Below are 11922 nucleotides of genomic sequence, written 5' to 3'. Positions count from 1 at the left end.
AGGGAGCAGGGAGTGGACTTGTCTGAATAAGGGGAATCGTGGGGTGGGTTAAAATGGAACAAGATGAGGGAGGGCTTTGAATGCACAGCCTTGTGAGGGGGCGCTCAGTCATGCCTGCCTGGTGATGTTAGCCTTTGTGCTCTCTGTGGGTAAGCCCTGTACAAATACACCAGAAGATCCACCCACTTACCAAACTGCAAGATACAGAGCCTTCGACCACAGTGATTTCTTACAAATTAAATTTTATTTGCATTTTGACTGAAGCACAGATTCCAGACAGAGATTTCTCTTCTGCACAACAGTACAATAAGCCAGTGCAAAATATGCTTTATTTCACGTACAAAAACAACGTGGCAGTATGATGACTCATTACACTTCAGTCTCCATTCTCCACTTCCCATGTGCCCTTTCTCAGTCACATCTACCTAGCCAGTAAAGCCACCTTGATCTAATGGTTGAATCTCCAGGAAGAGATAGAGTTCCATAGCCCTTTGGAAGAGAATTACCCAAATGGAACAAACTGAAAAAGGCTACTTATTAATACGGGGACAGAAAAGCAAGGCAAACACCACATAAAACAAAAATGAAGAACAGCTAATGGCTTAAGGCATACAAAGAAATGCAATAATTTGAAATACACCGATTACATATTACAAATATTACAAATATTAGATAACATTTTAACCAATGCTAAACTTAGGAAAGAATGGAAGGGAAAACTAATCTCCCTTCTTTTATTTGCCCTAAATTAAACATCCCTAAAAAAAGTTTTCCCCAACCGGTATGGTATCCGATGACCATTTACAATCACAATAACATCTAGGCAAGTAATGCTTGCAAAGAAATTACTGCTTCAAAGTATTTTTAGTAACAGGGCTACCCAGACACATTTTTAACTTGACTCTGGAAACTCTGAAGATGCAGACAAGCTGGTGAACATAAAGGGATAGCTGCCCACTGTCTACCTGAAACAGGGCAGTCTTCACAGCTGGTTCAAATCCATTCCAGGCTTTTCATTAATTTGCCTGAACTTTTCCCAAATCCCTTTGCTTTCAAGTGGTACTGAACTGAAAATCCTCCATAACTAGCTTATGAAACCATAGGAATTCTCTCAGAAACAAAGCTATATTCATAAAAGCACATCATTTGAACCAATTCGCAGTAAGGCATAACTGCTGAATAAGTTCTGTTCAAAGACAATGAGGGAACAGTAAGATACCTCCTGAATACCAAAGCGACAATTAATTAAAAGGCAATATATGGTGCTAACTAGAAGTTTAAGTGGATAGAATACACAGACGGGGACACACATTAATACAGAGGTAACACACTACATATCTCAAGTCCAAAATTCTTCCCTCACTTCGGATAAGTTCTTTTAAAGCCTAGTAAGGATTAGGTTATATGGAAGGTAACATTTACAAAGAATCACCAGGCTAGGATCCTTATCAGTTCACATAGAGAGAAGCAAAGGAATTTGAATTATACTATACTAAGGGGCAACGATAACATTTAAAAGGTAAAAGCCGGTTGTTCCAAATAGGTTCTCTAGCTAAATCTTATCAAGATCTAGCCCTGTAATGTAAGCAAGGGGAGAGACCGCATCAAGATTGTTCTCTTATAAGGCTCCAGCCTAAAAAAGCCTCCAGACATGTCCCTACTTTCTCCCTGAAGCACCCAGGGTCCAAGAAAAAAAATTTTTTTAAAGACAGCTTTGGGCTGGGTTTAAACAACACATTCACAGATTGGGAACTTTTTCCTTAGAAAGGCTGTGGCTTCCCACAGATAGTCAGGGACAGTTCTAGGGAATGAAGGGAGCTGCTGAGGTTTTTGTCAAAGGCAGCCCAAAGGGACACAGTCAACCTGCAAGCTCCTAGAGACCAGGGACTGTCTTTTGCCAGTCTTTGTACCTTCAGTACTTAGCAGTGCCTGGTGCTTAGCATCTTCATGAAAAAAGGTACAGCCCTCATTCCCCCGCTCCAACCCATGGCACCATCTTCTCTTCCTATCCATACTGAAATGTACGCCATTACAACCAGAGTAATATTAAACAGTAGAAGTCATTCAATCCAATCTCCTCCAATTCTGCCTACATTGAAGCTGAGACTCAGGGGGAAAGTGGTTTACCCGTGTCATCCATTTGGTAGAAAAACCTGTACTAGACTTGGCTGCAATCTGAACTCTTGACTCCTTTGGGTTGGGCAATAAAGGCAGGGCAACTTGTCCCTAAGTTGCATTTAAAATGCACATTATTCAGGAGGGAGGTCATTCTGATTCTAGCCCCTCTCCCATTAACAAGGTAACATCAGTTTATCAGATGACCTTGCTTGTAGCCTAAGAGACAGCAGAGTCTGGAGGAAATAGGACAAGGAACAGGTATGTTTCTATGGTGGAAAATCAGAAGGTTATCATACACACCCAGGTAGCCAAAGAACACCAGGAAGATACATGATATCTAAAGAAGGGGTAGAGAGTGTGGTTAGAATAAGTGCCTAGATACCTTTCACCCATCTAGCCATTTCCCCTATGCTATAGTTAAGACTTTGGTAATTTCCAAACAGGTTGAAATAACTTCATACACAGACCTTGGGTTTGCTAGTGCTTTATATCAAGTCTCTTTGTTTTGGCAATTGGTACTGCACCATGGTTCTGCTTTTTAATTTAATCTCCAGGGAAGAGATAGACTTCCATAGCCCTTTAAAAGAGAATCACCCAAATGGAACGAACTGAAAACGTATTGCTATAATGGGAATTTTCATAAGAGGCAAAAGGAGAAATTGCCAATCAGATGAATTTTGCTTTGGAGGGGACTGAGGAAGGCAACAGTGATAGCTGTGCAAAGGCTTGTTCTTCTGGAATGTCTTCCAGGGGTCAAGAGTAGGACTTGGACATTGCTAGTCCAAGCCCCAGTATTCAGAAATTCCCACAGCCTCCCATCAAATGCCTCCTCTTTCCAGGAAGCCAGAAAAGCAAAGCAAAACAAAACAAAATTTGGGGGTCAAAGTGAATAGAGTACCAAAGCTTTTTCAGAATATTTTACAACCTGATTACACAGGGGTATTTTCACTTTCTCTAATGGGATGAGAACCAAAGCAGGATCTAGGCTTCTCACCCAACAGGCAGTAGTAAGTACTTTGGGAAAATCACATTATTATGGTTCTAAGTTTATTCATCTGGGACAAGAACAGTGACAGGAGCTCTCTAGGTTTTATTGGTGTAGTGAGGAAAACCATTAGTATAGGTCTCCTCTGCAACTTACAATGCTGGAGGAGTTTCCTAGGGATGAAAAGTTAAGTGACTTGCCTAAGGCCTCACTATGTCAGGGGTAGGTCTTGAAGCCAAGCATTTGTCCCAGGTCAGCTCTCAGTTCACTATACTAAGCGAAAATCCATCCTAACTAGTCTGTAGTGGAGAAAGATCATGGTGAGTACACAGGGCTTTCCCTGAACCCTGAGGAAAATACTCATATATACATATGGATATGTGAGTATATCCACATATAATGTGTACACATACATATGTATGTATATACATGCATACACACTTCGCTGCCTGCCAAATTAAAATACTATTGAGAAAGAACAGCCGCTGATTTATGTTGTTTTAATCTCATTTTTATTAAATAGATAAGCTCCTCCAAAAGGAAAAGGTCAAATGCAGTATAAACACCCCCAAAGTCTTAAGTGCAATCCCCCAGGCCCCCAAAAATAACCTAGAAATTTCAGATTCAGGTGGCCTTGAGCAATCTTCAGCTCTGGGCCCCAGTCCTGTGATTGATTACCTAAGAGTCCTCCGGGAGTTTAATGACAGATACACTGAGCTGTATCTGAAATCCTGAAAAGTATAATAAAACCCTCTGAATTCACATCTTAAGTCACTAGAAAGCATTAGACCTAATGTCTCCCATTCATCAAGGATCAGTCCCAGGTAGATTTGGTGATGTGTCCAGATCAAAACATCTGGACACTTACTGTTCCAGGAGGAGTGGGGTAAGAATTGGAATCGGGGGGTGCGTACTTTCTCACAAGATTTTCTGCCCTGAGTAAACACAGATGTGTAGACTTTTACCATTTGCTAATCAAAGGCAGTCCAGTATGGTGGAAAGCACTCTGAACAAACACCAAAACAAGAAATACCTGGGTTCAAATATTACTTATGGAATTTCGTTAGGTAATGCTGGGACAATCACTCAACTTCTCCAAGAGTTTGAGTTTCCCCATACGTAAAATGGGCTCAGTAGTACCAACCTATCAAGCTATTGTGAAGAACAAATAAAAATAATTATAAAGCATTATATAAATGTCAGTTAATACATAGACTAAGATTCCTAGATCTAGGACACTTGTAGAACAGAAACACAGCTAAGAAAGCAACAAGCTTGAGCTCAGGGTCACTAGCTAGAGTTAATGACTGGCTAATGAATCTCTGCCCCTCCTCCCACCCCAAAGCAAAGAGTGGTTGGTCTTAATCAGTGATTTTCCTCCACTGGGCAGAGGTATTAAAAAAAATTAGCACTGACAGATCACAGATCCTAAGTGATCCCTGTGAGTGAGTACAATGAATACCAGATTCTCCATGCTGAGTAAGATTGGTCATTCAGAACGCTAACTCATTTCCATACCTCTTTGAGGGAGGAAAGAGAGAGCAGACTGGTAAGAATTTTTCACAGCCATTATAATCCATTTTAGTAATGCATATATCACATATATACACCCTAAAAGAGTTATTAGATGGAGGAATCTCAAAAAAACTTATTTTTTCCCACAAATCCAACTCTATTATCCATACTACCTTCAAAGGCTTGCCCTATGATAACAGCATTTGGGAATACTGGTTAACAGTAACTAGGCTTCTTGGAAAAATTAAACCTGAGGTGTATAAACACTCTCTACTGGGTATGCATATATATTAACATAATAATATCTAATGGCTTCTAATCCCATCTAATGTCTAACTAACATTAAGTTTCATGAAAGGTAAATAGGGGGCTTGCTAATTTTTTATACCAGGAAGTGTTTTATTCTGGTTTTTAAAAATGTATTTTAAAGGCTGGTCCATATTAATTTCGTGATAACCAGGCAGCAAGTGTGTTGGTTTAATAAATAAAAACCAAGTCTTAATGGCTACAGTTAAGATTAGCTGAACAGTGGGCTTTAGCCCAAAGGTGTATATAGACGTATGCATCTGCAGACACAGTTTATATTTCACCAGGGGAAGAAGACGCACGATGCTGCCTTGTTATTGCTGAGACATCAGTCTAACCGGTCTCTTACTTTTTACTCCCTGCATGCTTCTCTCCCTTTGCTATAACCTGGGGGCCATTTCCTTCTGCACCACTTACTACGTCAATAGAAGGGGGGAAAAAACCCTTTTTTAAACTTTTTTGGCAACTCTAACCTGTTAATGATTTTCTGACATTTAGTTATTCAGGCCCTCCCCTGAAGCAACCCTTGACTTGGGAGATTTGTGAGCAGAATGGGTGAGAGCTCACAGCAGGTTAATAACTCTTCACCAGCACCCGGAGGCAGAACAGGGAAGGGGGTCACCAAAGGGAACAAGCCCTTGGCAGGGGGGGCCTGTTCCAGCCCACCCACTTCCTCCTGACCTCACCAAAGTTACAGCTACCTTCACTCAAGGAGCCGAGCTGCTTTGCTATTCAAGGTTGAGCCCTGAAATTAAAAAAAAAAAAAACTCTGAAGGGGAAAATAGGATAAAAGTGATCTAGATGTCACAAGCAGCCACATACGTGCACAGTTCATAAACATCATGCTGAGTAAGACTTAAAGCTACTCATCTGAGCACAAAGAGCCAGACATGACCGAAAATGGCCAAACAACAACAAAAAACTCAATGAGGAGAGGTGGCTGGAAGTAGTCTCGATGATCACTTTTCCACTTTAGAATATTTTCTTCATTTATAAGGACCCAGGAGCTCTTTCAAATGCAAAGCATTTAGATGGGAATGCTTCAGAAGCATGATGCTTTAGAAGGGAAGAGCCTTGAGTTCTCACTTGAAGTTTTCTAGATTTTTCTGCCTACTAGCCAGCTTCAGGAGGGAGGAAGATGAGTTCTAGACTGTAATGCCTTAAATCTAATTAACAGAATTAGATGAAACCCTTTTTTATAGTTAAATTTTATTATTATAGCTCTGCCCACCGAAAGGTGTGGGAGACACTCAGCTTAGGCAAAGGCTTTCCACATGGACAACAACGCTTTATTTCTCCTCAAGTAAAGTATCTTCTTAAGTTCCTTGAGAGTAGAAATTGGCTTGTCCTTTGTATTTGCCTCCCTAGTGCCTAGCAAAGTCCCTGGCATAATACAAAGTTAATAAATGCTGACTGATGGTCCACTGAAAAGAGCGACAGACCAGGAGTCACAAGACCAGAGGCTCCAATCCCAGTTCTGCCACCAACTGCACAATCTTAAACAATTCATCCGTTTTCCTAGTTGCCAAATGGGAACAATCATAGGTGCTCCCTGTCTACTTCACAGTGCCTTAGTGACAATCAAATGAACTAACAATGTGAAAATCCCCCCAAAACATTTTGAAAGCACCACAAGGCAATATATGCTACCCAGATGGGCTACAGAAGAAGAAATGGTACTGAGGACTACACAGGGCACAATTAATGGGTACCACTTGACTTCATGACTAATGAGATACATGGAGTCAAAAGCAATCTGAATGAAAGAAAAGACAACAAACTCAAAATGAAAAGAGGCAAGAAACCTCTTAGGCCACCAGCACGGCATATACTGTGGTTTCACAAAAAGCATCCCAAGGGTATTTATTCCCTTTACAACCACAGATGGTTTAAGGTCCTGAGACAATCTGGTTCACTGGGTCCTAGGAACCATTAACAAACAACAGTCTATTCCAATTCCACTCTGCCAAACTCAAATTCAAATTGCCAACAACTGTAGATCTAAGAGCTAGAATTTTTATGAGGCAAACTTCGGCCTGAACCTTAAAATATTATCTAGCCCCTTCCATATCTTCAATCAAGATTGCTTTAAACTTTCCCTTACATATGGGACAGGCCAGAACTACGACAGTAGCACATGGAAAAAAAGATATCTTAGCAAACCTAGTGGAATCAATAATATTCACAAAAGTCAATCCCCAGTTAATTTTTATATGTAAACCTGAGAACTCTGGTACCATGACTGTTAAAAATCATTTCAGGGTTAACTAGAAATTCGGGGGCTTTTTCCTTTCCGGGCTCACAAATGCTTAAAAAAAAGATAAAAGTTAAAAGTACACCAAACCACAGGGTAGGCTGTGGCCTGTACTTTAAGCCCCATTTCAATCATCCTTTGTGAAAGTCAACATTCACTTTCTGTAGCTGTGGGAGCCTTAGAAAATGGTCCAATCTCACCTCTGGAGCCCCTGAAGTCTTCAGAAGAAGCATTTATCAATATAGTGGATAATAGAGACAAAGTAGGGCATTCACAAATATCGGAGTGAAGATATAACTGCAACAAACCATGCCCTGGGAGAGGTTGTGCCGTACTTTTAAAATGCACAAAATTATTTTGAAAGGGAGGGATGGAAGGAGGGACAGCAAACAGACAGGCTAACAACACAAAAGGAACCTACATCTGTTACATCATTAAATCCCAGAGGAAAAGAATGGTGGTGGCATTCCCCAAAAGAAGTGAAAAGAGAAAGTATTTCTAGGAGTCTCAGCAGGACGAGCTGAGGACTCGGCAGGGCAAGCCATCAGTATCCAACAGTTTTACCCACAGATTAATTTAGTCAATAAGAAGGCACTGATGTGAAACAAGAGGATGGGGAAACAGGGAAGCCAAGGAATCCAAAGGGAAAAAAGTCAAACAGGCTCTTCCCCAGGAGCGAATTTCAGAGGAAAAAAGAGTGTTGTTGTTTTGGGTTTTGGTTTTTTTTTTTTTTTTCCATCTAAAATGACAAGGCTAGTGAACAAGGATGAGAAAACTGGAGAGCTTAAGAAGGCTTGAGGACAAAGGAGTGAGGGGATTAGGAGCACATTTTCTGGACAATGTCTTTTCTTCCATCTCTGCCAAGTTGTTGTCATCATCGCTGTTTTCTGTAGTTGCGGTGGTCCCCTTTGAGCGTTTGCTTTTATTTTTTTTCCTTTTCCAAACAAGTCTCTGTATTTTGCAGCTGGGGTGATGTCTACGTTGAGGGGAGAAGAGAGAAAGAAAGGGGTGCCTTGGAGTCTGATGTGGTTAAGGATCCTGGCACTCAGAGTCCGCATTTCAAGATGATGTGGTAGCCATCATTGCTTTCAGCTACAACAAAGAAACAATGAACTTTTTCAAGAGGGCCAAAGAATTATTATACATGTTGAAAAGCCAAATTCCCTTCTATGAAATTATAAGCATCAAGCTTGATCTCAAAGTAGAGATATAACAAGTCACCTCTCTACTCTCTCCCTCCAACCCACAGTCCTTTGCAGAAGGAATATTACCTGTACTATCAGGCTGCTTCAACATGTTGGTTAGTTTTACTGAACCTTTTTTTCTTTCTTTGTTATAATGGATTGCTCTCTATAGGGAGAGGGATGTACTGGGAAATGTAGGTGTCATAAAAACAAAAGATGTCAATAATTTTGAGAACCAAAGATTCTCAAATCAAAATTTTGAGAATCAAAGATCCTAAGTTGATTTATAAAGAGTTGACACATTGGTTGATACTTCCTCCATGCATTTCCTAATAACCAAAGAGCTTTCCCCTTTGGTCTGCTATTATATTAAGCTCATTAATAATAAACCCCAAAACATATTCAACCTGAACACAAGCCCACAAGTCTAAATAGTATACAAAAATCAGAATGAGAGCAAGAAAAATATTAATAACTGAAACTACAGACTATAGCACGTGCTGTTTGTTGTGTCATCACATTCTGCTAAGGTGCTGGTCAGGGGAATAAATATATTATGTGGACCTACGAAGCAAAATTCTAAAAGGACATTTCCTTCTAGCCCACCACTCCCAAGAAAAACCCTTAAAACAAGTTCCTGACAATAGCCCTATAGATATTATGTATGACGCAGTTTTGCATGTGTATAGGGTAGAATCTACCAGTTGGCTGCATAAATATTTTCATTTGCTGAAGGGTTTTTTGTTTTTGTTTTTTTATAATTATTCTTGCTAGCCTGCAGTAAGTAACGAGAATCTGCAGGCCACCACCTCCTCCCCCCTCCTCCCCAAAAAGGTTGTGCAGTGGATAGAGCACCGTCCCTGAAGTCAGGAGGACTGAATTCAAATCTGGCCTCAGACACTTAACCCCAATTGCCCTGCCTTCCCCCCTCCAAAAAGAACAAAACAAAACAAAAAAAGAATCTGCAGGAAGCTTCCAAGATTCATCTAGGAAATTCCAATGTGATCTCACAGATCATCTCATAGAAGCTTGCTGAGTTTATGATGTCATCACTGGAATGGCCCACCCTCTCAGTCATTAAAGGCACAGTAATGTGGCTTTATCAAAATAAAAGAATTGTTGGTTATTCAGAGTCAAACCTCTGAAAATATAAGGCATTTATTTCCAGGCTATGTTAATTCACCTGTCCCTAAGGGTGGATTTTTGTTGTGTTTTGTTTTTGGGCTTTTTTTGCCTTTTGGAGGGCAACTGGGGTTAAGTAACTTGCCCAAGGTTACCCGGCTATAGTGTTTTTGTGTGGGTGTTAAGTGTCTGAGGTCAGAACCGAACTCAGGTTCTCCTGACTCTGGGGCCAGCGCTTTACTCACTGTGCTACCTAGTCACCCCCAAGGATCTTGGAAGCCAAAAAACAAAACAAAAGATGGTGCATTCTAAGCACCCAAGAGTTTGATTCTGAAGGGGTCCACCAGAGAGCAAAGCTGTGACTTTTCTCAGGCTAATGTCGTCAGTTAGGGAAATAAACATGTAACTGGATGCTTCAAGTCACTTATGAATTCATCTTTAGAGAGCCATACGTCCAAGTCAATATTTTGAATAGTTTTTTTCTGTTCTTTCAAATTTCATTTAAAGGAACTGTTTCATATATTTCTACCTCTATCTACCATTTTCTTTTTTTTTTTTGAGGGGAGAAGGCAGGACAATTGCGGTTAAGTGACTTGCCCAAGGTCACATGGCTAGTAAGTGTTGAGTGTCTGAGGCCCTTAGGTGCTCACCTGAACTCAGGTGCTCCTGACTCTAGGGCAGGTGCTCTATTCACGGTGCCACCTACCCGCCCCCGTCTACTATTTTCAAGCTCACAAAGATCACCTGATATCCAGGGAACAATTAAGAGTTCTTTTCATAGGCCCACTCTTTCAAATTTCAGAAGTTACATTTGGGTCAACACAACTTCACTTAGCTAAATTTCCACATGGAGTTCTTTTCTCCCTTGGTAGTACTTACCAGGACAAACCCACTGACACCATGTGTCTCCCCCACCACACACATGCACCAGATCTCTCATGAGAGGGAATCTCAGACCTAACTAGGTAGGAATCATTCCTTGTTCCCAATTTCAATCTGCCCTAGGAACTTCTTCTAACCATTATGCTACAATCAAAAGTGCTTAATTTAAAAAAAAAAAAAAAAGGTAAAAGAGGTCATACCTTTTAATGTGCTGATAACAAAACAAGATTCATCTTGGAAATTCTGCACCATCTGAAAGACAAAAAAAGGGGGAAAAATGGCACCTTCTATAAGCAACCCAGATATGTAGGACGAAACCCAGAAAGATAGCTAAACTTCCATTTTGTAGTACTGACCATGAACAAAAATCTTAGCTATCTTTATACAGATATACAAATCAAGATTCACAAGAGGAGAGCACATAAATGATCATGGAAACCTGCACTCAAGGGGAGAAAATGCTGAAACAATAAAGTTGTAGCCACTTTGAAAAAAGATTTTGTTTTCTGGTCCTCTTAATGAGCTGAACAAATATGATACAATTACATCAGGGCCACCAATCTGTCCAATGAAAGAGTTCAAGCGCAGCCACAAAAAACTCCCAAACATTCCCCTGTCTGCTTTTTACTGTCAGAGGCTTTAATTCATCAGTATCAACAATGGATATTAGGTGAATGCCTTGGCAGGTTCCAATGATACCATTTAAATCAACCTGGCCTAGAGGGAAAGAAATGAGTTCAGTGCTTTATCGCAGACCTTCTTTCCATCTCTGGGTAACCAAGGAGTACATTTGGGAGGAAAAAATTATTCCTAAACTCAAGGATCTTACAATCTTTACAATGGAGGTGATAACTGTGTATATCAGCTAACAAAAGGGGAAGGATATGCATGACAGACTTCAGTGCACAGAAAGGAGACCACATGCACCATTTATTCTGATGAGAATATGAATATTGATTCCATGCTTGGTTACTATGCAAGCTTACTCTCTTTCTCCAAGCCTCAATGGCCCAATCTTTAAAATGACAAAATGGCAGTCTGCTTTAAATCTACAGCTAACTTTTTAAAAAGGTCACAAAACTCTCTGACTAAAAATGCAACAACCAAAGAATGTGAATATGATAATTTGGGCTTGATCATTCCCCAGGATCCCCTCCCCCAGTCCCCACACACACATATACCCACTTCAGGTGCCTAATGATGCATGAAGTATGTTTATTCTGTCCCTCTTGTTTGCTCCATCTATTACTCTGGCTGTCCTGCTGCATGGCCATGAAAGCCCCCAAATAAAGCCATATACGTTGTTAATCAGTAACTTAAGTATTTCATTTAGTCCCCTTACTCCCAAAGGAGCCAAGGCAACTCCCCACCCGGGCTGCCTCAAAGCATTTTGAGATGATTAGAGTTGAAAGTTTCTCATTTAATCAGGGCAAAAAGGCAAGAAGCCTTTGCAGAATAAGCACTGCCTGCTTAAATCCAGGCCCCATTTGAATTCTGCCTTGTTCCACTTGCTTTAACCAGCTGGGTCTAAGTTTTGAACAAGATGTTATTCAATC

General features: G+C 40.5%; 1 protein-coding gene across 1 annotated transcript in view; it reads right to left on the bottom strand.

The window, feature by feature from the left end:
- Positions 1-225: 225 nt before the first annotated feature.
- TFCP2L1 (transcription factor CP2 like 1) overlaps positions 226-11922 on the bottom strand; it is a 60079-nt gene continuing 48382 nt past the window's right edge. Inside the window, exons 14-15 of the mRNA XM_069066899.1 lie at positions 10567-10618; positions 226-8270 (exon numbers count right to left, since the gene is read on the bottom strand). Coding sequence (XP_068923000.1) covers positions 8224-8270; positions 10567-10618 — 99 coding nt within the window. The 3' untranslated portion in view covers positions 226-8223. The remainder of the gene's footprint in view (positions 8271-10566; positions 10619-11922) is intronic.

This window comes from Petaurus breviceps, unplaced genomic scaffold (genome assembly GCF_028583685.1).
Source record: "Petaurus breviceps papuanus isolate PSGF00001 unplaced genomic scaffold, PetGlider_PUasm1.0 90731, whole genome shotgun sequence".
In the NCBI taxonomy this organism is placed as follows: domain Eukaryota; kingdom Metazoa; phylum Chordata; class Mammalia; order Diprotodontia; family Petauridae; genus Petaurus; species Petaurus breviceps.
Note: the sequence above shows the minus strand (reverse complement) of the source record. Positions and strands in the feature narration are given on the sequence as shown.